The sequence below is a fragment of the Carettochelys insculpta genome, chromosome 13 (genome assembly GCF_033958435.1).
Source record: "Carettochelys insculpta isolate YL-2023 chromosome 13, ASM3395843v1, whole genome shotgun sequence".
NCBI lineage: Eukaryota > Metazoa > Chordata > Testudines > Carettochelyidae > Carettochelys > Carettochelys insculpta.
The window spans coordinates 44,326,964-44,350,309 of record NC_134149.1 but is presented as its reverse complement, the minus strand read 5'-3'; the positions used below and the strand labels follow the sequence as shown (position 1 = coordinate 44,350,309).

Below are 23,346 nucleotides of genomic sequence, written 5' to 3'. Positions count from 1 at the left end.
CGGGGCCATTAAAACCCTGAATGAAACCTGACTGGAGGTTCTTCCCAAACAAGGCCCAGGGAGCTGACAGAGGCGCAGGCACAGACCACGGCACACAGGCTTTCAACCTGCCCAGGATTCCTTCGTTTAAAAAAGCCCCAAACAGAAAAGCTCCCTTCCTGGAGAAGCTCAGCGGCTCAGAGCAGGCGCCAGCGCGCCCCTCCCCGGGGCCGAGTCTGACACAGGTACACTAGAAAATAGATTAGTAGAAACAAACCTACGGTTTTTGCACAGAGTTTGAGATTTGGTCGGTAGCACGTCGGGGGCAAGCGGAACGAGGCTGGTGCAGGCTCCGCCAGGCCCCCGCAGATGGGGGGGGTGCACGGCCGGTGGAGCACCATTGGAGGGGCAGACACCTGAGTCTGTGCAGCAGGGACAAGTCCCTCCCGCCGGGACCGAGCCCTCCAGCAGGTGGGGCGTGAGGAGCACAGAAGCCAGCGAGGGCTCAGCCAGCCTCCTCCGCCTCTGGCTCTCGCAGCCGGGACAGGGCACAATTCTGCGGGGGAGGGGAGGGGAAGTGACTTTGAACCGTGCTCAGTTGCGGGGGCAGCTCTGTGCCATCTGCCTCGGCTGCCCCACCCGCAGCAGCCAGCACAGAGCAGGAGCTGAGTGGGAAGGAGGTAGCCGCACGGCCCAGGAAGCACCTGGCCCCCAGGGCTGAGCAGGGCTGACCTGGAGCCGGGGGCATAGGCAAGGGCTGGGAGCCAGGGCACGATGCAGGCCTGAGCTGCTGGGCTCACCTCCACCACCGAGAGCTTGTGGCCAATGCCCAGTGGCTGGGGGAGGCTCCTGCCTGAAGGAGGCCAGGCACGTCAGAGACCCCAGCTCCTGCCTCCCTCCAAACCAGGGTTTCACCCGAGCACACGCGCAAGCGGCAGGGGGATCAGCCAGGCCGGCCACCTCCAAATCAGAGCCAGGCGGGGATGCCCCTGCCCTGCGGGTGCCACAGAAGGGCTCCTGCTTTCAGCCCCACCCCACGCTTCTTGGGGGGGATATGGGGAGGGAAGCAGCAGCAGCTGAGACTGGGAGCCCCCAGGGGCCTGGCTCACACAGAGGAGCCACAGGAGTCAGGCTCCAAACAGCCCCTTCTCGCACTGCAACAGCCCCTTGTGGGGACCGCCCGTCCCCTGGCACAGAGGCAGAGTGTCCAGGGGCCCTGGAGTCCTGCAACAAGGCCCCAGAAGCCTCAACGGAGGGAGCTCAGAGCCAGCCAAGGCAGAGGGGAAAGAGCTCTTCATCGTGAATTTCTAGGGGCGCGGCCTCTCCAGGGAAGCCCTGTGATTGGGGCAGGGAACCCCGCAGTCAACAAGGCACGAGGGGACAAACCCTGCTCAGAACTGAGCGTGTGGCCCAAGAGGGCTCTTCCCTCTCGCTTTACGCTGCCCTGGGGCAACGGCTCTGCAGCCGGTGCAGGTCGAAAAGGAGCGAGCTCGGCCCCTGCCCTGCTGTGGTTAAAGGTGCCCTCCCCAGAGGAAGCGGCCCGTTCCTGGACCACGTGCAGGCCTCTAATGGCTAGTGGGGGAAGAAGCTCCAGAAACCATCTCCCAGTGGAACCCTGCCCAGCGGCTCCTGGCCACCCCGCCACCTTCAAGAAGAAATAACGCCCCCACCGGAGGGGAAGGGGGAAGGGAACGGGGAGACACAAACACTGCCATGGTCATGGTCACCTTCCTGGCACGATCCCTCGGCCCCGCCACTCCCCACACGGCAGCGGCCGACGTCCAAGGGGACCGCTGGGGCAGGGAGAGGGCCGCGCCGGAGGAGCCGGCGGCAGAGCGAGGAGGCTTGCTCAAGGGTACGTGTTCCTCCCAAGGACTGCCAGGCTCTGCTTGCGCCTACGCTCCACTGGCAGTGGCCCGGCACGCTCCTCTCCATAGCCGAGGTGAACAAAGACTAAAGCAAACCGGCCGCGAGGAATCGCCTGCCCTCTGGCCCAGGTCCTCCCCTCAGCCAGGGCTGGTCTGCTCCCAGGCGGCCTCCTCTGCCTCTCAGCGCCTCTGGCGTTGACAGGACAGAACCAAGACGTCCTCCTCTCGAGCAGAGGTCAGTGTTCGGCGGGCCTGGCGGCCTGGGGCTGGGCAGGGCACTCTGGAGCCGAAGGCGGAGTCTCCTCGTCTGGCTTGCTGGGGCTCAGCGGCAGCATGGGCACCTGGGGAGAGCAGAGAGGGGAACAGCTCGGAATGGACGCCCCCCGCAACTCCTGCGCGTCCCTCCCTCCGGACCCACAGGCTGCCTCCTCCCTGCCGGAGCTCAGGGATGGAGCTAGGGGCCAGGCAGGCCCCTCCTGCGACACAGTGCGGGCCCGCTTTGGTGTGTTAAGCTCCCAGCTGGGCTGTTCGCCCCACTGCTCCGGAGCCACCTTCCCTTTGTTCAGGGACAGTTTACCCCTCGCTGGTTCCCGCCCCAATGTCAACAACCCTCCTCTCTCCCAGCTGCTTCCCCTCGGGACCAGCAGGCCGAGGCCACAGGGGCTGGGTGAGGAGCGGTCGAGGTACGTAACTCTCCAACTGCCCCTGCAGCCCCTCAGTCACCGTCCACGCTCTCAATCCCAGGCGAGTGGGGGAACTGGGGCAAGGAGGCCGGACGGGGCCCAGGGAACCAGAGCAAACAGACTCATCCCGCTGCAGTGAGTGCCCAGCCTGGGCCAGCTGCTGACAACACAGTCAGGGTGCGATTCCCAGGACAAAGCCGGAGGGGAGCCCAGCTGGCTGGACGATGCCCTTCAGCTCCCCTCCCCAGCAAGACTCCATCCGGAAGACCTCTCAGCTCAGCCCCATGCTCTGCTCCCGGGACAGCTGCCAGCTCCCTCTCACCCCTCCGGCGAGAGCTAGGGCTTGTGGCTCCTGTGACCAGCCAGGGAGCCGTGCAGAGCCCAGGCTGCCCGGCGAAAGGCTCACTTACTGCACTCGGATGCATGGGGCTGCTGCTGCCCTCCGGCGTGGCATCCGCTGCCTGCGAGCCAAGCAGCTGAGCACTGCTGGGCTCCTGACTGCTGCTCCTCTCCAGCACGCTGGGCGCCCGAGCGCTCCAATCCTCCTGCTGCACGATGCCTCGTCTGTCCAGCACGCTGCAAGGAAGAGGGCAGCAACGGGATGCTGAGGTGGCCACCGCCCCCACTCTCTTTGCAAGGCCCCCGCCCGGACTGGAGCGCAGGTCGGCTCCCCGGGACAACGGCTCTTGCCAGGCCAACGCCTCGGGAAGAGGAGCTGCTCCTTGCCCCAGGAAGGCCTGGGCTGGGCCCTCCTCCCTGGCATGACGGGCAGCGCTAACTGGCACAAGGCTCCTCTCATTCGGCTGCTGGTACCGACACCACCTCCTCCCCTAGCTGCCTGTGGCTGACCAGCCCCACCGGTCAGGCCTCTGTCCGAGCCCCCACTGACGGTGAGCCAGTGCCCCCAGCCCCACCGACCAGGCAGGCCTGCGACAGCTCCACAGCTCTTACCTGGGGGGCAACGGCCCACACAGCACCTCACAGCAGTTCTTCACAATGTTCCCATGGCTATAGGGATTCTGCACCCGGTTCTTCCCGGTCCACGCCCCCTTGATCTGCCAGCACAGAACACCCGGCAGGGATGGGGGTGAGCTCCCTGCCAGCCCCGGGCACACAGCTCCCCCGAGGGACACCACAGTGACCGGCTGCGTGGATGTAGGCGGCCTCAGAGCAAGGCAGGGACCTCGTCTCCATTGCTGCCACATGGAGAGCATCAGCCCTGGTGCCAACCTCCCCCTCTGCTGACTGACAAGTGAGGTAATGGCATTGCCGGACACGCACCCCACTTCCAGCTCAGGCCAGGGCCAAAGGGGGATTGAGGCCTCCCCAGCTCACAGAAAACAGGCTCAGGGAGGCCACAGAATAAGCTCAGGTTGAGGGAAGTGGCGTTTCTGCAGCAGCAGGGACCCTGCGAGCTGCCCTGGGTCCCTGCCCCTCGGCCTGCGCCTGAGGTTTGGCCTTGCTGTTCGTGAGGGGAACTCACCCAACCCAGGAAGTGATGAAGGGGGGCAGACAGTTCTGCAGGGGAGCTGGGGGGGAAGGGGCGGGCGGGAGAGAGCAGGAACCTCACTCACGTCTTCGTTGGTCGTCTGGTTCAGAGCCACCAGGAAGGTATGGAATCCAGTTAGCCCCACCACTGACCAGAGGGTGAAGAAACAGATAAGCACCTCCAGGACCGTGAGCAGCTGGTTAAGGACTCACAACCTCCTGACACACTGCTGAGCTTGCAATAACCCTGCTTCAGGCCACTGGGCTGTTCCCCTCTGCTCCCCCTGAACACGGGGGCCTGCTCCGCCCCCACCACCCCTGGCCTAGAGCCACCCCCTCCCCAAATTTAAAAGAAAGTGCCCTGGGGCGACGCTGCAGACAAGGCCTGGGGCTGCTTTTCGGCAGGGGGGTGTGAGAAGCAGGAACGGGGCCTGCAGCCGGGAAAGATATGTTCCGGGGGTTTCTTTCAGCGTGTTCAGGAAGCCAATCTTCAGGGACTCTGGGCAAGAGAAGAGAGAGCAGTTACTGTCCGGCGCTCCCCAGGCAGACAGCCTAGGCTCCCCCGACTCCTGGGCTCATTGAGACTGCAGCCCCAGCCAGCCCCACCCCGGCCCCCGGCAGGACTCACTGAGCGCCACGTAGACGATGTTGAAGGCGAAGATGTAGATGGTGAGCAGCGAGAGCGAGAGGATGAAGAGGTAGAAGTAGCGGTAGTTCCTCTTCCCCACGCAGTTCCCGACCCAGGGGCAGTGATGGTCAAAGCGCTCTGGGGAAGAGGGAAGGAGGTCAGCACCGCTCAGGGCGCGGGGCAGGGGACCCCACGTCCTGCCAGCACAGCCCACCAGGGCGGCTGGGGAAGCCCTCGCCCAAGGCAAGGGCCTTCCCTTTCACCCACCTCTGCTGGGACTCGGAGCTCTTCCCAACCCGCTCCTCTGAGTGGTCTCCGGCAGAGACCCCATCCTCTAGCGCCCCCTCCGCTACCAGAGCCCACTTCTCGCTGGGCAGTCAGTTCTACGGGGGAGTGCGGAGCACCTACCGCTCCTGCTCCCAGAGCGCACTGCTGTTTGCCTCCAGTACCACACCGACCCCAGGCAACCCCACTGCGCCGGCATCTCTGCCGCGAGAAGAGTTGGCAACCGATCCCCTTCAGCCCCGCCGCGGGCTCCGAAGGCAGGACACGCCCAAGTTTAGCTGGCCCAAGGGAGTTGCTTTGCTCCTCTCTGGCTACTTATGACGACAGTAAATCCCCCAGCACGTGTTTTTTTTCCCAGACAACAGCTGCTTTATTTCAAAGAGCCGTTACTAAGCACACACGAGCAACCCAGCTCCACGCACGGCGGGACGTGACCGTACAGGCCAATAACGTTGGTTAGGGACACAAACGGCAGCAAGAACACATTTTGCACCTACATGAGAAGGGAGAGGAGAGGTCCTTCCCCGTGCCGGGAGCGATGGGCAGCAGTGGCGGAAGCATTCAATGCCCGCTTTGTTTCAGTTCTCCCCAATAGTTAGCCACAACTGGAAGACTTAACGCAGCAGGGTCAATGGGATTGCCTCCAAGGCCAATGGAACCTGCCTGGCTTTCTGAGGCAGCTGACGCTGTTCCACCTGGGAAATTACGAGGTATGTCGGAGAAGACGGGGCTTAATACCAGAACTGAACCGTGGACAAGGAACCGATGTGGTGGAGAGATGGAAGCAGGCAGCCTGAACTGTGTGCAGCAGGTTACTACTGAGCTCCTCAGGCATCACGCTTGGGCCAATGTTTTTCAAACATTTTTATTAATGACTAAGCAACTTTATGTACAACCTTTGTACAGAAGCAGGATTTTCTCTCCCAGTGGGGAAAAGCCACTGGGCTCCAAAGTTCAACCACAAGGGGGGTGGACCAGCGCAGCAATGCGTGCTACAGAAAGGCAGGGTTAGGAGCGCACACAGCGGAGACACCAGGAGACCCTCACGCAAGCGTGAGAAGAGCTGCTCACCGAGCGAGTGCCACCCATCCCGTGCTCTGAGCGAGGCAGGGATACCGTAGCCCAAACCGTACGTGAGCCTGTTACCGAACGCTCCCATAATGCGCACGCGCACGGGCATTTCCCAGCTTTCAGGGCAACCGTCATGTTCTGTGAACACCGTCGTGCGTATGAGTTCCCAGGAGATTTAAAAAGAGCAAACAGAAAAGAACCACTGTCCCATAGCACCCTCCTGCACCTGCACGTTCTTCAGCAGGGTCGGACTCGTTAGACTCAACCCCCCAAGACGCCGGGCAGCAGCAGTAGGTTGTTACCCTCCATATGGCCACCACTAAAGGTGGGGGAACCAAGCACTTTGCCAGTGGGTTTCCCAGATGTTGGCAGAGAACAGCAGGAGGGGGAGATTCAGGAACCGGGGGTGCCATTCCAGACGTGGCAGGACAGAGCACTCCAGCGGGCACAGCCTTCTGCCCACTTCCCCCAAGTCAGCCGCCTTCTGCCCTGTGAGCCCAGGAAGCCTCTGTCCCAGGCCCATCTCTAGCATCTCACCCCAGCCCGTCTCCACTCCTCAAGCTTCTCAGCATCTCCTGGCCTAGCCGCCAGTTCCCTCTCCCCTTGGGGCTCCTCATCTGACCTCCCGCCCCCATCCCTGGCACACACCCCCACACACACGCCGCCAGCCCCAGCCTCCATCGCTGGGCTCCTCACCCAATCTCACGTTCGAAGCCGACGGAAGGAAATACTCCACGCAACACAAACGGTGGAACCCGCTGGCCAGCAGGACTCCAAGCCGGCCTGAGCAATTATACTGATAACACGAATACCCAGAGCTCAAACAGTCATCGCTAAAACAAACATACTGACAGGGGAAGAAAGCCTCCGGCTTCCACACCAATCTCTGGCTGGGACTGCAACGAGGCCCACCTCGGTTCTCCTCCAAAGCAGCTGGGCTTGGCCGCTGTTGGGAGCCAGGATACAAACTAAGCGCCCCCTAGGTCTGCCCCCCATGGCGCGAGGCTGAGCTCTGCCCCACGGCCAGGGCACGGCGGTCTCTTACTCACCCACGCAGTTGTCGCAGATGCTGCAGTGAGAGGCGCGGGGGGGCCGGAAGATCTTGCAGGTATAACAGTACTTGAGCTTCACTATCTGGTTGTTGATCTGGAAGTTCTTGATTCGCGGGGGCGGGCGCTGGCCCTGAGGCACAGCGCCATTGGTTGCCTCTGAAAGCGAATGCCAACCGGGCACCAGATTATTAATCCCGGCCCACTGCTCTTCCGCAGTGGCTGCCTGTCCTGTCTCACTAGCAGCAGGAGCAGGAGGGCCTGCAATGCTCAGAGCCACTGGCAGCCGCTGCCGTTCACAGTGCTAGGAACGTGGGGCCAGGCAAAGAGACGCCAAGGACTCTGCCAAGCGACGGACCGGGGCAAAGCACTGTGAGCACAGGGCTGCACCTGACGCCACCTCCCAGGAAGGCAAAGATCGACCCAGTTTAGACCTCCCGCTCCCAACCAGGGCCTGGGGGCAGGGGGGGGGGGAAATGAGGGGCTAGGGTGAGGGGAGACTCCCTGGGTAACCCAGCACTGCAGGAGAGCCAACTCTTGTGAGGTGATGGAGAGGTACCTCCGGGGGCCAGGCAGGGAGCAGCATTCCAGGGCTGGCAGACAGCGAGGGCACCACAGCCACTCCACCCACACACCTCTCCCAAGGGCAGCAGGGGAAAATATGTCCTCTAGCAAGCTGCCCACAGCAACCCGGAGAGAAACAGGCCCTGGGGCACATACACAGCCCTCCACAAAGGCCTGGGGAAGGTACACAGCCTCGGGGCAATACAGCCAGTGCAAAAGCTTCTCACTCACCAATCTCCATTTCAATGAAGGCTGCCTCGTCAGGCAGGGCTCTTGGGATCACCCCAGGGTCGCTGAAACTTGTGCGCAGGAGCATGGCCATTGCAAACAGGAAGAGAACTACTGCAAAGACAGGGATGGCTGGAGACAGCTGCACTGCCAGGTAGCGACACCTGCAGAGGGAGAGAAGCAAGGAGGTGCTGAATCACAAGCCATGGCCTGGGCAAAACTCTATCCTCAAAGCCTGGCAAGGTCTCAAGCCCAGATGCAGTTCTGCAGCGAATCACCACGAGGATCACCTCTGCCTGGTGTTCAACGCCCGTCCCAGCCGCGACTCTCCTGTGACCCTGTCCTTGTAAGAGATGGGTGGGTCCGTGGAACACAAAATCTCCAGGTCGGAATGGACAGGGCTGGAGGTGACTGACTGGCTTTGCGGGTCTCTCCTGCTCACCATCCAGACACCCGCTGAGTCACTCACAAAGGGATTTGTGGGGGCTGCTGTTGCACAAAAGGGCCTTCTCCTCCTCCCGCCACCCGCAAGCCCCCTGCCCTTTACAGACATGGGACGTCGCACTCCACCAAGACCAAAGCAAGGGGCGTGCCGTTCGCGTCTCTGTCCCCAGACAAGGGTCATCTGTCAAAAGCATGCGCCACCAGCGCCCAAAAGCCAGGTGTTACTCCACACTCCCCCCTCGCTGGGGCACCACTGCCCGTTGCTGGGCTTCAGAGAGGGCAACACCTGCTCCAGCTGCATGAAACTAAGGCTTTATCTCCATGAAAACTTGCAACAGAGCCATGGCTCAGTCACACCAGTGCAAGCTCCCTCTGCAGACAGACTCCACTGGAACAAAGCCTGGTTTAGACAAGCGTATCTGTTCGGTAACGATGCAGTTACTCAGCTGCAGGTTCTCTCCATCTACGCCCCTCCCCTTGCATTATTAGCCTCTTTATTTGAGACCGAGCAGCTGGAAAACAAGGAGAGGCTGTTTGCTGGGCCCAGCGTCATCTCTGGCAGCCGGCTGCAAGCATGTCTTGGATCTGTGCAGCCGCGCAGGCCACGCTGCAGCCCTAGCGGGACTGTGGGAATATCAGCCTGGACAGACTGCACGGCACACAGCAGAAAAATCCATATTCACACGATTCTGACAGGTCGTCAGTAAGCGCAGCTTCTCAGAGCTTGCTACTTTCAAAAATGTAAATTTAAAATGAGATTTCAATACAGGTCGAACCTCTCTAGTCTTGAATTCTCATCCGGCATGATCTTAGTTAGCCGGACGACCGCTTCTTATGGGCGTGGCCAAGTTTCCTGCAGTCACATCAAGTTTGTTTCCAGCCACCAGTCCTGGCTCTCCGGGTTCTGTGCTGTTGTTTAGCTGTAACTTACTCCAGAATGTCTGCTAAGAGCCCGGTGAGCTGCGGAAGTGTTGGTAATGTGCTAAATTATACTGACCTCCTGTGATGGGGTTCTGGGGTCCCCCAAGCTCTGCACCCTGTCCTCAGGCAGGAGAGTTTCTCACTTAGCAGGAAAACAGCGGGTTTATTAGCCGACAGGACACAGCATCATACAGAGGAGTCAGTACAGCAGGCAGAGACAGCCAGTCCAATCCATGTTGGGGAGAGGAGGCCCCGAGGGGCCCCCAGAGCTGGGGCCTGGCCCCCTCCTTTGTCTCTCTCTCTCTCCCAGCCCAGACTAACTGCTTCCAACTCCCAGTTCCAATTCAAACCCCTCAGGCTCCACCTCCTCCTTTGTCTGCAGTACAAAGGTGTTACCTGGTCGTCAGGGTTACCCTCAGCAGGAGCCCCACACCCTCTGTGAGCCATACACACACACAGGTATTCCCCACTCCATCACACCTCCCCAGTCAGCAAATTCGCTCGGCACCCGTCAGGCCCTGAGGCTGCCAGACTCGATAGGTTCAACTCGTAAAAAGTATTTTTCAAAAACCCTGATTTTATCGGCCGCTGTCTATAAATGTCCAGTCACCCTCTGAACCTCCCTGAGCACTCAGCCTCAGTGACCCTAACCACACACAACTGCACAGGCTGATCACGCAGCAAGGGACAAAGTCTCTCCCTTTATCAGCTGCGAGTTTGCCATCTTTCAGTTACTTAAGGGCCCTTTGTTCTTGTCCTCAGAGGCAGGCAGAGCAATGGGGCTCTGGCTGATTTGATCCACCCCTTCTTTGGGTGTGTTCGGTTGCACTCCTCTGCTACACAGGCACACACACTGCAGCCCAGCGGCTGCCAACCCGACGCCCAGCTCTAATGGCAGGGCCCCACCACGCCAGCAGCAGCACAGAAGGCAGGTGGCAATGTGAAAGACAATATTCAGCACTGTCAGTGTTGACAGCTGACTTTGCGCCCCACTGCCAGCCTCCCTTCTGCACCACTGCCGCTAGGTGAGGGGCTGGAGACAGGGGGCACGGAGAGAGGCCAAGCCCAGGCAGCTTTCCGGTGGGCGAGGTGGGGAGGAGACCAGGAGAGCCCAAACAACAGCCCGCACACTGTCAGCCCCCAAGAGTGGTGCTCCAGCAGCCACTGCCCCAGGAAATGGGGCTTTTGCTGTCCTCTTTACCGCCCCCGCCCCAGGCATGCACAGCCCTTCTGCACAAATCACAGCCCCCAGGCTGAGAGCCAGAGCCGGAAGAAACAGAGCACACAGCTCATGCCTGCCTGGATGCATGCCGGAGCCCTCCTTGGGAGGCTGCCCAGTTTGAGAACTGCTGTTCTACACCAGTATCAGAGAGGGAGCCGCGTTAGTCTGTACCTTCAAAAACAAGAAGTTCTGTGGCACCTTATAGACTAGCAGATTTTGGAACATAAGCTGTCATGGCAAAGACCCATTCCGTCAGATGCACGAGTCATCTCACGCATCTGACGAAGCGGGTCCTTACCCACGAAAGCTCATGCTCCAAAATATCTGTTAGTCTATCGGGTGCCACAGAACTTCTTGTTGTTCGAGACCAGGATTTTTTATCATGACCCCTTTCCAAGGAAAAGCACCCCAATATTTTCACTCTCCTCCTAGGAGAGCTTTTCCAGCCCCTTTCACCACCCTTCTCCGAACTGCCTCCAGCTTGGCAGCCTCCTGCTTGAGGTAGGGTGACCAGCCCTGCTTACAGTACTCCAGACGAGGCTCCGTCGCTAACCGCTTGATAACAGGCTCCATCCTATCCCTCACGCCTCCCAAAAGCTTGCTTGTTATTTTGACCTAGCTGCTTAGTCAGCAGAAGTTGCCATTGAGCACGGTGAGGGCCAGGCCCCTTCCCACCGTCAATCGGTTAAGTTAGAGCCAGGTAAAAGGTGAGAGTTCACAAGCAGTGTGCCGAACCTGAAAAGGAGGCAACAATACAGACCCCACAAAAGCCACGAGGGAGTTCGCTACCTAATTGGCCATGGAAGGGATTTTGCTATCCGACCAAGCGGGTCTTTGCCCACGAAAGCTCATGCTCCAAAATCTCTGTCAGTCTATAAGGAGTCACAGGACTTCTGGTTGTTTTTGCAGATCCAGACTAACTCCGCTCCCCCTCCGATACGACTCACCCGCTGCTTTCTGGATGGTAAATACGTGAAACGTAGCACAGAAACTCAAGGCCCTGCTGTTATCCTTTCAGCCCGACAAAAGGGGATGAATTATTCCTACTCTGCACTTCTTGTCTCCTTCACAGCTTTTGATCCATGAAAATGGACGATGTGACTGGAAGGGTGACCTGGGCCTTTAGCATGGTTACAGCTCCAAATATCAGGTGTTCCAACAGGTTCTCATGCATCAGGTGGGCTGGAAGCAAATTTGGAGCGTGCCCTTCAATGGCTCCAAAACAACACCCCCGTGAAACTGCCAGGCGAGAGCAGTCAGGCGCCCAGGGAAGTGACACAAAGACAGACAGATACACCCAGAAACAGCTGATTTGAGACCAGATGTTTGGCTGTTCCTTTCGAATACCGGTAGGTTTTCCCCCACACCCCCCCGCCCCCCGATGGACGAAGGGTTGGAATGGAGACAAGCTGTGCAGACCCAGCCCCCTCAGCAGGATATGAATTAGTTACCTCTGAAACATGACTTATCCACTCAGCCACACAACCTAATTACCACGGTAGGGAAATCCAGAGGGACTACCTTGGCCATAGGAAGAAGCCTGTCACCCCCTGCCCCCACTAACACATCCACCGTGGAGAAGAGAAGCAATCCCCCAGAAGAAGGGCCGCCTCGCTGAAAGTACGATCCCTGAAGCCATCCAGGTGCAACCTCCACTTACCGTGGCCTGATCCTGCGGCAGCATTTCATCACCTTTTGGTTCACCGCAAGCCAAGTTTCTGTCTAGAAGCACTTTGGGCCTGAACCAAACCCCCCCGCTGGAGACAGGCTAATGTCTGCTGTGGGAGTGCAGCCACATGGAGCCAGCGGAGGAGCGAGGGCGTGCAGTAACACCAGCTCCCAGCGAGCCATGGAAGAGCTAAACCTCTCTTCAGCCCGGTCACTGCTGCCTCCCATTCCGCCGGGCAGAGGACGTGCCAGGCTACGAGAATCAGCAGGCAAACGCGCGTCCAGCACTTCAGTTCTACCCAAAGCAGACACACGCCCTCGGCCACATCTCAGTGTATTGTGTCTTCTGGCTTTGGCACATGCACGGTTCTCCAAAGCATGCAAGGACTTTGGGCTTTCCATCAGCCTAAAGAAAACAAATGTACTTGCTCAGGACGTTGCTGAACCTCCATCAATCAGCACTGACAACTACACGTTAGAGGTCATCCACGAGTTCATTTACCTCGGGTCCGCCATCACTGACACCCTGTCCTTGGAGTCTGAGTTAAATAGGAGGATCAGAAAAGCAGCCACAATTCTGCCCAGACTCAGCGAGAGAGTGTGGAATAACATCAAGTTGTACACCTACACCAAAATGCAAGTCTACAGAGCTTGCATCCTCAGCACCCTCCTTTATGGCAGCGAGTCTCAGACCCTGTATGCCCGCCAGGAAAGAGGCTGAACATCTTCCACTTGCACTGCCTCAGGTGCATCCTTGGAATATCGTGGAAGGACAGAGTGTCCAACACTGCCGCCCTTGAGCAAGCTAATCCCAACCGTGCACACCCTCCTCAGGCAGCGGCAGCTCCACCGGCTTGGCCACGTCCACAGGATGAATGATGGAAGGATCCCAAAAGACATCCTGTACGGTGAGCTAGCCTCTGGCAAAAGACCTCCCGGACGCCCCCAGTTGCGCTACAAAGATGTTTGCAAGAGGGATCTCAGGGAGGTAGACATCGAGCCGGACAACTGGGAGGAGCTGGCAGACGATCACAGCAGATGGAGGCAGGAACTACACAAGGGCCTTCAGAAGGGTGAGATGAGGATCAGACAGCTAGCAGAGGAGAAGCGAGCCCACGGAAAGCACTGTAAGGACCTGCCAGACACCCATTGTACATGCAACAGACGCAGCAAGGACTGTCACTCACGTGTGGGCCTTCACAGTCACAGTTGACGCTGCAAACGATGATCCCAAATGGAACTATGAAAGGCGCGATCCATAGTCTACGTAGACTGAAGGATGCTACTACATGCACAGAGGAGCTTCTTCACGCTGTGGGCAACTCTTCCACTGTTCCCAGGATCAGCACAGCCCTTACTTGACATGGGGGCAGGCCAGGGAGTCTCCCATGCACCCGGTCACAGAGGCATCGTGATACAGTGGTGTGCCAATTGGGCTTGTCCTGGTCAGGATGAGAACAGAGGAATGAGCCACCTGGCTGCTGGGCCTCAGGATTTAGCTCTGGGCTTCGATTTTTTGCTCAAGGTGCCAGAGATCCTAATTCAGGATCCCAAAGATAAAGGATTTTGCAAAGCCCTGTGCAGCCTTTCCAGGCTTTAAGAGAGTCACATGGTCTACGTGTGGTTTTGTTTTTTCCTTTTTCTCTGGCTGCTGGACCTCGGGGCCAACCCGTCTCACCGCCCCAAAACGACCACTGCGCCTTTGGGCCAAGAATTTGTATTCTGAGCCGGGCAATAACAACAGTTGCCATCCATTTGGTCTGAGCACCAGCAATCAATTATAGGCCTGTCTAGGGCCTGATGGGCACTTAACCGGTTGTCTTCAGCGAGCACCTGCAAAAGACCATGCTGTACTATGCTTGTGGGCTGTGTCCTTGTTCTTCCCACCTTTCGCAAATCAGAGCTGGGATACGCTGTGGCAGCTGGCCAAACAGGAGCTTGACAGACTGGAAGGAAATCAGTGGAGGCCTCAGGCACCACCTGTACAGCAAACAGAAGTGAGGATGCAACTGGTCCCAGAGTCTACGAACAGAGGCTGCAAATTTCTTCATCCCTTTAAGCACGAGATGAAATGCTCATCTGTTTGGGGGCTGTATATTAATTTCCTTGTTGACTTGACCTTGAGTAGCTTGCACAGCATTTCCATCAGACAGAGAACGGAGTTCCCTGATTGGTCAGGTTCTCTTGTGGCCTTGTTACCTGGACAAGGAGCTTCTCCGGTTTCGCCCGCATGGTAGCGGTGTTCGTAGAGTGCACGGGGGGAGGGGCTTTGGGAAAGTAGGTCACGCACTCAAGGATAATCAGACCGTGCATGAACCCTGCAGTGCTCCTACAAAGTCCATCCCTATCATCTCCAAAGGGACCACAACTACCAGGCACACGCCTGGGCTGTGGGGGGGGCGGGGTTGGGAGACTTCTTTAGGGCTGGTAATTGGCATGAGGCACAGCAGTGAGGCATACACTGGGCCTGTCGATGCAGAACAATACGCAACTGATGGGTTTTACCTCCTCCTCATGTGCCCTACAAAGGGAATTGAGTGGGCTAGCTGTAAGACTTCCCATCTTTACCTCCCAGGGCCAGGAGTTCTGTTCTCACCTCCCGCCCGCCCATCTGGTTCAAGGCTGGAAGTCCATATGACCCCGATGTCTAAGCGCAACCACTGCCTTACTACTCCCTGGGGACCCACCTCAGCTCCATATACCACAGCCCACCTGAGCAGCTCGCTGCCCTTGGACAATGCTGGTGTTTTGAGCTAGAAACTCAGCCCCTAGCTGGAGAGAGTCCCTGAGCCTCAGGAGGTTGGGGAACTGAAGGTCCCCCGATTTGGCTGGAAGTCCCTTCACTGGGATCCTCTTCCTCCCCTTTCCCCCCAGTTTAGGGGGTACGTGAGGGCTTCTGTCTGACACTGGGGGCTGTTTCCCCCAGTCAGGGCATATAAGGGCCAAGTGCTCAACTAGAATGAGCTCTGCTATGTGCAAGCTGTTCCACATATCCAGCTTAAACAGAAGCCAGCAGCCGTTCCCTCCACCTTCGGGTCATCTCTCAAGACCAGGCACTCTGGGGTTACTGTCCTTCATGAAAGCAGCAGCAATGAGTTTCCATGATGCGCAGGCAGTCGAGGACAGCTGCCTTCACTTGAGGATAATCGTATGCTATCGCAGGTCAAGACACTGCTAGGCCTGGGCCGTGGGGCCAGCAAAACGGCCCAGTGTCCATGGGGCCATGTGCCATTACAGCCTCCTGCTCAAATGTGGTAAGCAGTGCTCGAGAGTAGTCATGTGGCCCCCTTTCACCAACATCTGCTACATCCCTAGAGGTTTTTTAAGTCCCAGCTTGACAAAATCCTGGCTGGGATGATTTTGTGAGTTATTGGAGGGGTAGCCATGTTAAGACTGTATCTTCAAAAACAAGGAGTCCTGTGGCACCTTGTAGACTAACAGATATTTTGGAGCATCAGCTTTGGTGGGCAAAGACCCACTTTGTCAGATGCGGCATCAGATACATCTGATGAAGTGGGCCTTTGCCCCCAAAAGCGTATGCTCCAAAATATCTGTCTGTCTATAAGGTATCACAGGACTTCTTGTTAGTGAGAGTTGATCCTGCTGTAGGCGGGGGGCTGGACTCAATGGCCTCCTGAGGTCCCTTCCAGCCCTGGGATTGTCTGATTCTACGACCCAGACCAACAAAGATGAGTTCAACTGTCAACAGCTACAGCCAGAAACAATCAACAAAGCAACCTCTACGGAACAAATCTCTGGGACTCCACACCTACCACAGCCAGCGGTTGCAACTAATGAACAGTCCAATGATGAAGTCGTTATCCATTCAGGTAATGTAATTAGAAAACTAGTACAATTCTGAGACGGCTCCAGGATGAACTTCAAAGACAGCATAACCGTGTGCATTTTGTAAATGGGAGGAACTTAAGGCACAGATGGAACGGACTGCTGAGCAGTATTACACTGCTGGGACAGAAGATGGCCCTGTGTGAAATGCCTTACGAAAACTAACTACAGCCATACCTAGCAGAACATTACAGGATCCTACAGTGAATGGGAAGGCAGCTCTGTGGCCAGGTCACAGCCGGTTCAGAAGCCTGATCTGATCGTAGCAGCCCTGCAACCTCCAGGATACCAAAAGCGCCGGGCACTCATCAGGAGAAGCCTCTGAAGTGGGAACGTTTGTATTCCTTATACCAGCGTTTCCCAAACGGTGTTCCATGGCAAACGGGTGCCCCAAGCAATGCAAAGGGGTGTCCCCCAAAAAATTTTGATGCTAGCAATAATTTCTTAATATTTTAGAAGGAAAATTATGGGTGTATCAAAAATACTAAGACATTTGAATAGCGTTTAGATGGGAGGTACATTAACATGCATGATGCATTCTTAACAGTACAGTTGTTGTGTGACTTGTGCCAAAACAGAGATGCAAAAACACTCTTCCCATTAAAAAAGCTGTCCAATGTTAATGTCTAATAAAAAGTTTCTATAAAAATAACATTTCCAAAACTATAAAATTTAAAAGTATCTTCCCATAGTTAATTTGTTTTGCATTGTTTCTTCTTAAACATTTTGATGCTTTCAGGAAGAACAGTTCTTTTTTGAACAATATTGTCTCTGATTTTTTTTTTAAACCAAAGAATGACACTAACCGTCCTTCTTTTGACTGTTACCTTGATGTTTTGTTTTGAATTTGTACTTATTTTTTATACAGTACATCATTATAGGGTTGCAAAATGTCCACCTGTCAGAAGGACATTAGTTGCTCATTCAGATGATTTTCGTGTTTTTTTATTCACTGTAGAATAAAAGACATTGAAAAGACTAACTCTTATATCAACTCTTGAGTGTTGCATGCAGCCATTTTCTGATATGAACCTCGCCCCCACAGACCAGCACACCTGGGTTCTGTCAACATAGTTCAAGCCCAAAAGTGTTCCGTGGCCAAATTTGTTTGCGAAAGGCTGCCTTAGACGTTTTCACCAAGCGTAACTGTGGATGTTCTCAGCAAGATCAATAGGAAACTGTGACTAAAAGCCTGGCCTCAGCGAGTGTCACAGGGTTACCAATGTATTGTGTAACAACGTATTGTATAAAAAAATACATTCCGAGCCCTTTTAAATTACTGCCTATCAGTTACGTAGAATGTACCTTTATTAGTATATTATTTAAAAAAAAGAAATCAAGTGCATAATTCTTCTCCAGACTATTCTTGAGTTTGTGTACTTCCCACTTCTTATTCCTCCCCTTTATTAAATTGCTCTTTATTCAGAGGATTTCTATGCCACCCATCTCTGGGCCCTGAATTCTGAACATACCACAATGCCATCTCACACCCAAAGGGGTAGCATCCAATACTACTTTCAGGACTTCTCTCTATCCCATTCAAGCAAACATTGTTTGCTTCACCCATCATCCCTATGTGCTGAATGGAGAATCTCACCAAGCTGCGTGCAAAGACAAAGCATTCAATGCCCGAGGAGCTGCAGTTAAGCTTCACCACAATATCAAAAGGACCCTTTGGATAGCTCAAAAATGCCTGTTTCCTGTGTCATTCCAGAGAGAAGGCTCTGGTCCTCGGAGTGGAAAAATGCCAACAAGTCAGCTGACCAGAGCCACGGCAAGACAGCAGTATTCGGGATTTAACCCATTGTTTAGCTGGGTGGGGAAAGACACATATTATAACTGGGACATATTGAAAACATCCACACATAAGCCTTTATTCTTGCAATCAGAGACATTAATCGCAGCCCAGGGACAGCTTGCAGGCAGGCTCAAAAACTGCAGCTGACACTTCTTCATTCCAGGCATTCCAAAAGGTCGTTTACCTCCTTGGAAGGCGCGACCATACAGACGCTTGAACTGAATGAAATAAGCACTCAAAGTATGCACAGCACCTCATTAGCATGGGCTTGGCCAAGGGACTAGAAAAGCCTCTTGCCCATGACGCAGCCTCCTCTTCAAAACAATCAGCCGTGACAGGGGAATTTCCTTCAGCGCTTGTGATGTTGACTGACAACCTTCCCCTGTGCTCTGGGGAGTAGTTAACACTCGCGCCCACCCAGGAACAAGCCTGTCCTTAGCACTTACCACATGCACACACCTCAGGGCAGGCAGCTCAAGAGGTCTGTCTCACGGATTCTCTTGATGGGGAGGGTGGCAGTGACCTCTGTTCACCTGACCCATGGAAGGGAGGAAGTCACACAGCTTACACATTGAAAAGGCAAAACACCAGTCTGGGTCTCTCCACCTCAACACATCGTCACCAATAAGAGTGACTGCCTGGAATGTGCAAGGCGGAATAACATGGCCTCCACCAGTGTGAGCACTGACACAACAGCAGTGCTTTATACATACTCATCCTCACAACATCTCAGCTGACTTTACATGGGAGGAAATGAAAGAGAGGTGAGTATTGCTGCGTTGGGACACAGGCTGAGTCAGGGACAGAACCGAGATTCGAACTCAGAAGTCCTGACTCCCAGGCTCATGCTTACACTACATCCCTCCTGCCAAAACACACAGCATCAACACAGCAGAGAAGCCAGTTTCACTGGTCCTGCCTCTGACCCGGCATTAACTCTTTCATCGTCCCTGCTAAGAGGCAGGAGATCAGGCAAATCTCTCGAGCATATTCCAGACAGGGCAGTCAACACGGAAACGGTTTGAGCCGTGTCTTTGATCTAGACACACAGACAAATTCAGGTACGGTTTTGAGGAAGAAGTCAAATCCTAACCAGGGTGACAAATCCAGAAGACCGGTGAGCAAGCAAACGACGACCCCCTGGGACACCCGACTGGCATTTCTGTTTTGACAAACATCACATACCATCTGCTGCAAACGAGCTGGTTTTAGAAGTTACAACATTTAGTTTGTGGATGGTCTCAAGAGAGGCCCTCCTCTTCTGCTTTCTAATGCATGCCCTGTCCCATCAGCTCAGAGACATCTATGCAGCTCATCATACGGTTGAGGACAAACGGACCTCTGCCAGCATCACAAACCCCAGGAGGAGGCCAGGCTCAGAAGAGGTAGTTCCCCAAACAGCAGCTGTAAATGAGCCCTCAAGAGATGGCAGAGTTGTAACCATCTTGAAATAGTTACAAGCCATTCACAAACTGAGCTCATTTCCATTAAATCTCCTTCCCCTGACGCTGGCCACTTAAAACCAACCAACTTTCACTCCATTCACAGGAGCCGGGCCCCAGTATTGGCCAATGAGGTGGTTCTTCCAGCTACCCTATCAGATTGCCAGCCATTCTCCTCTTGGGAAAGGAGGGAAGAGTGCAATGACAAGGAATCAAGACCTTTCCTACACATGAAAGTTTCTCTTGGTTTAACCAGCATAACTATTAACCCAGCGAAACTTGTGTGTCTATACTAAGCCTCCCAAGGAGTACCAGAGTAACACGGTGCCGTGCTTGGGATGGGAATGGATAACCCATTAGTCTCATCCTAAACAGTTACATTTAACAGGTAGAGATTGGGGCAGCGGCCCCCACCCAGCATGGGCAGGGGCTTGCTCCAGCTCCATGGGGCCAACAAAGGCAAGAGCAGCCCCCATCTGCAGCAGTTGGAGGCGGGAGGTTTGGCTGGGCAGGGGGTCAGCTGGATTGCCCTCCCACTCGTGGCAATGCCATGGGCAGGGACGCTCCAGCTGGGACAGAGCAGGCCAGGTTCCCTCCTTCAATCAGTTAAGCAGTTAAACCTACTGTTTAAGCGATTCACCAATTAAACAGGATTTTACATCCCTCTGTCATGCATGACCACAGACACAACCCCGATGAGCTGAAAACCTCCCATACTTAACAGATTCTCTTTCCCATAAAGAGTGCCATGTAACAAGGCAAAATCCCACAGGCACGTCTGTTTTCAAAAGGAGGAAGAGGAACACAACAGGCTCCCTGAAAAAATGTATTTTAAACTCTTGAGCGACACCAAAGATCCCAATGTATTAGCTAGCCACAATAAGAACCTCAGCCTGGCAGGAAATTCCTTCTTCCTTTAACTCAAATCCCGGCCCCCAGAATGGAGGGTGGGGTGAATTCCATCCCTCACCCTCAAGTTATGACAACTAGTGGAGCCCCCAGAACCTCTCCAGAAACAGGGACCTCAGCCCACATTGAACTCACTCGAAAGCAAAGAAGAGGGCGCAGGTGCCAAGAATGAGGAAGAGCGTCAGGTAGAAGATTCCCTTCTGCCGGGCCATCATGATCCGACCATCGCAACAGAAGGTGTTCCTGCCCGGCAGCTTCTCCCATTTCCGTGTCACTTTCTTCCTCACCACCATCACCGACATGACTGCTCCTTCACAGGGGGCCGGGCAGCGAAGCGAAGTCCAGCCTCTGCTCCACCCTCGCTGGCAAACACTGCATCATCAAGAGTCCAGCCACGGCCACTAAAGAGATCGGAAACAAGGACATCACCATGGGCTTCAATGTTATGCGGCAGCCACCGCCAACAACACGTGGATCAGAGCCCACCTAGTTTACAAACAGAAGCACATTCTTCCTCCTGCACCCGGCTTTCCCAGCCGGAGTCACTCTCTGCAGGGCATCTGCAGCTGACAGGACAGCCTCTGAAGCTCAGGAGTTCCACCTTTAGATCCACCCTTCTGAGGCCACAGCACACAGCGTCTCTTTGCAGAGAAATCCTAACATCCTGTGCTTTGCCGAAGTACTTCTGTTGCCCCATTCCTATAATACATGTCAGAGAAAGAGCAGTGACCTTACGTCACACACCTCCGCAAGGTAGGGATGGATCATCCCCATTTTGCAAGCAGAGAACTGAGTCACGGACTAAGTAAGTAACTTGTCTGTGGCCACACCTGAAATTTGTGATAGAGCCAGGAACAGAATCCAGGTCTCCAGAGTCCCAGTCCCCTGTCTTAACCATCCTTCCTCTCTTGGCCCCCTCTCAGCTATGGAACTCACATCACTTCTGAACGCTCACCCATCTAGCGAGCAGTTGTAGAGGTAGGATTAGAACCCAGGTCCCCTGACTCCCACTTCCTGGACCCCAGACAGCAGCCCATGCTATTTACACTCTACAGTCTGGGATGGGGTTTCCTGGTCCCTTATGGGCCCTCCCAGGATGGCTCAGGCTCTGTAGCAACATGCAAAGTTAGACCAGAATCACGCATGAGAAACACTAGGTTCTTGCAGCAAAGACCCTTGCCAAGTTCTCTGCTCACCAGACCTGCCCACCGCTATGCGCCACTGGGGTTGGGAGTGGGTCACCACCCGATTTTAACGGAGTCACCAGCGCTGGTGTTAGCTTGTAGGGGGGTTCTAGGCTGGAGCCAAAGCTTGATCCCATCTGCCAGAAGACAGAGCCTGGGAACGACACTGAAGCAGGGCTTGAACTTTGGCTGCCACCTTGGACAGCAGGGATCAGGACACAGACCCCCTACCTGGGGCTGAAACCCTTGGACTTTGACTCCCCCACCACCCCCAGCTGAAGTGCTGGAACTCAAGCTTTGCCCTCCACCACCTGAGGTGGCAGTGTCAGGCAGACTCAGGCTTCGATCCTGCCCTCCTAGGGCTGTGTGGTAATTCTTCTTCCATCTGCTTCTCTAATCCTCTGCTGCCACCGCACCTCCCAGAGGCCCTCCTGAAGATTTCCAAAGAGAAGCCTCCCGGAAGCCCCTTCCCAGGGAAGCCCCTGGCTTTGCAGAGGACACTGGTGTTGCACCCCGGGTGGCAGATTCCTATAAAGGCAGAAACCGGGTTCCTAGCAGCCTCCTCTTGCCTCTTAACGCACCTTATTCTGCATCATCACCAACCTTCCCCTTTGCAGCACTATGTTGCTATTGCCCATAAAAACCAAAACTTTGCAGCAGACGCCGTTAGCACGTGGGGAGAAAATTCACCGCCCGTCTCTCCCGAGAGGGGTCCAGGCTTCTCCTCTCGCTGACAAGCAGCCCAGCCTCCTCCCTGCCCCAATACCGCCCACCACAGCGGCCACGCCGGCGAAGCGGCGCACCGTGCAGCCCCAGGTTACAGGCGCGCTCCCCGGGGGGAGAAGGGAGCTCCAGCCGCTGCCCCTCGCCCAGCTCCCCCGCTGCGCACGAGGGCGGCTGGTTTCGCAGCGCAGAGGCGGAGGGGGCCGCTGTACGGGAAGGCGGCCCCAGGGCTGGGCCGCACGCGGGCACACCGGAGACCGGCGGGGCGGGCCGGGGCGGGCGGCGGATGTCCTTCTCCCCCAGCCCACAAGGACGGACAGGCGGGCGGGCAGAGCCGAGCCGGGCCCCTCGCGGAGCGCACGGCGGAGGCGGAGGGCGGCGGCGGCACCACCCCGGGCGCTGCAGAGCACAATGGGGCAGCCGCAGGCCTGCACCGCTCCCGGCTCGCACCCCACGGCCGCTGAGCCCCGAGCCCGGCCCCGCCGCACCCCACGAGGCTGCGCCAGCTACGGCCCCGCAGCCGGGGGCAAATCGGGGCCCCGCCCCCTTACCGGGCCCCGCCGCGAGCCCCCGCCGGGCACCAGGAGCCCCACCTGGCGGCCGCTCACGCCGCTGGCCAGGCCGGGCCGCTCGCTCGCTCCGGCGGCCGGACTGGGGGGCAGGCCGCCCCGCTCGGGTGGGGCGCGGCAGCAGCGGCGGCGCTCGTTGGAGCGGCCCGGAATGACGTCACGCCCCTACTCTTGCAGCGCACAGCTATTGGCTGGGACTTGTGTCACTCTGACCTTCTCCCGGCTCCTGCATCACTGGGCCCTAGCGCGAGCCGCGTGCACGGACGGGGTGCGGCTGCGGGTGGAGGGCTGCCGCCCGGAGGCGAGCAAAGCGGGCACGGACCACGGGTTGGGGGCGAGCCGCAGGGCAGGGCGCACGGGCCCAGAGCTGAGGGATGCCCAGGCCCAGGCGGTGCTGCGGAGCGGGGGGTGGTAAGTACAGCGGCCAATCCTCCAGGATAGGCCTGGAGACGCCAGGCACTGAAGATTAATCTTTAACGCAAGGTGCACGAGAAACTAGCAACCCTTGCGGCAGGAGCCTGGGCGCCGGGGCTAGGGGATGGGAGGTGGAGGTTTGGAGGCGAGGCACAGGGTCTAAGGAAGGCGGAGGGTCAGGGTGGGCAGAGCTCCTGGCCTGCATCTTCAAGGTGACCAACAGCCTGGGGCCAAGTTACCTTGGGTTGCCCGGGGTCCAGTTTTCCACTGGAACGCCAGGTTGAAAAGTGATCCAAGCGGCTCTTGTCAGCGCCACAGACGAGGCTGCTAAGAGTCCAGTCGGCGAGACTGTCTGCCATGGCT

General features: G+C 56.6%; 1 protein-coding gene across 4 annotated transcripts; it reads right to left on the bottom strand.

Annotated features, from left to right (window-relative positions):
- Positions 1–100: 100 nt before the first annotated feature.
- ZDHHC9 (zDHHC palmitoyltransferase 9) lies at positions 101–23,346 on the bottom strand. Of its 4 annotated transcripts, none has more exons than XM_075007705.1 (10): positions 23,223–23,346; positions 20,229–20,494; positions 7,847–8,007; positions 7,052–7,210; positions 4,647–4,784; positions 4,471–4,517; positions 4,105–4,209; positions 3,482–3,585; positions 2,941–3,106; positions 101–2,188 (listed from the first exon to the last, which is right to left on the bottom strand). In XM_075007705.1, the coding sequence occupies exons 2-10, from the start codon at positions 20,393–20,395 to the stop codon at positions 2,084–2,086; spliced, it is 1,152 nt and encodes a 383-aa protein (XP_074863806.1). In that variant the 5' UTR covers positions 20,396–20,494; positions 23,223–23,346; the 3' UTR covers positions 101–2,083. The 4 variants fall into 4 exon arrangements, with proteins under 4 accessions (XP_074863806.1, XP_074863803.1, XP_074863804.1 ...); XM_075007702.1 differs by lacking the exon at positions 23,223–23,346 and adding an exon at positions 22,552–22,681; XM_075007703.1 differs by lacking the exon at positions 23,223–23,346 and adding an exon at positions 22,594–22,681.

Coding starts and splice junctions, on each gene's coding strand:
- ZDHHC9 (XM_075007705.1), bottom strand. CDS start 20,395: ATGTCGGTGATGGTGGTGAGGAAGAAAGTGACACGGAAATGGGAGAAG. Junction 4,785..7,051: donor CATCTGCGACAACTGCGTGG/GTGAGTAAGAGA, acceptor CCTCTTCCCCAG/AGCGCTTTGACCATCACTGC. Junction 3,586..4,104: donor ACCAGACGACCAACGAAGAC/GTGAGTGAGGTT, acceptor CTGTGCTGGCAG/ATCAAGGGGGCGTGGACCGG.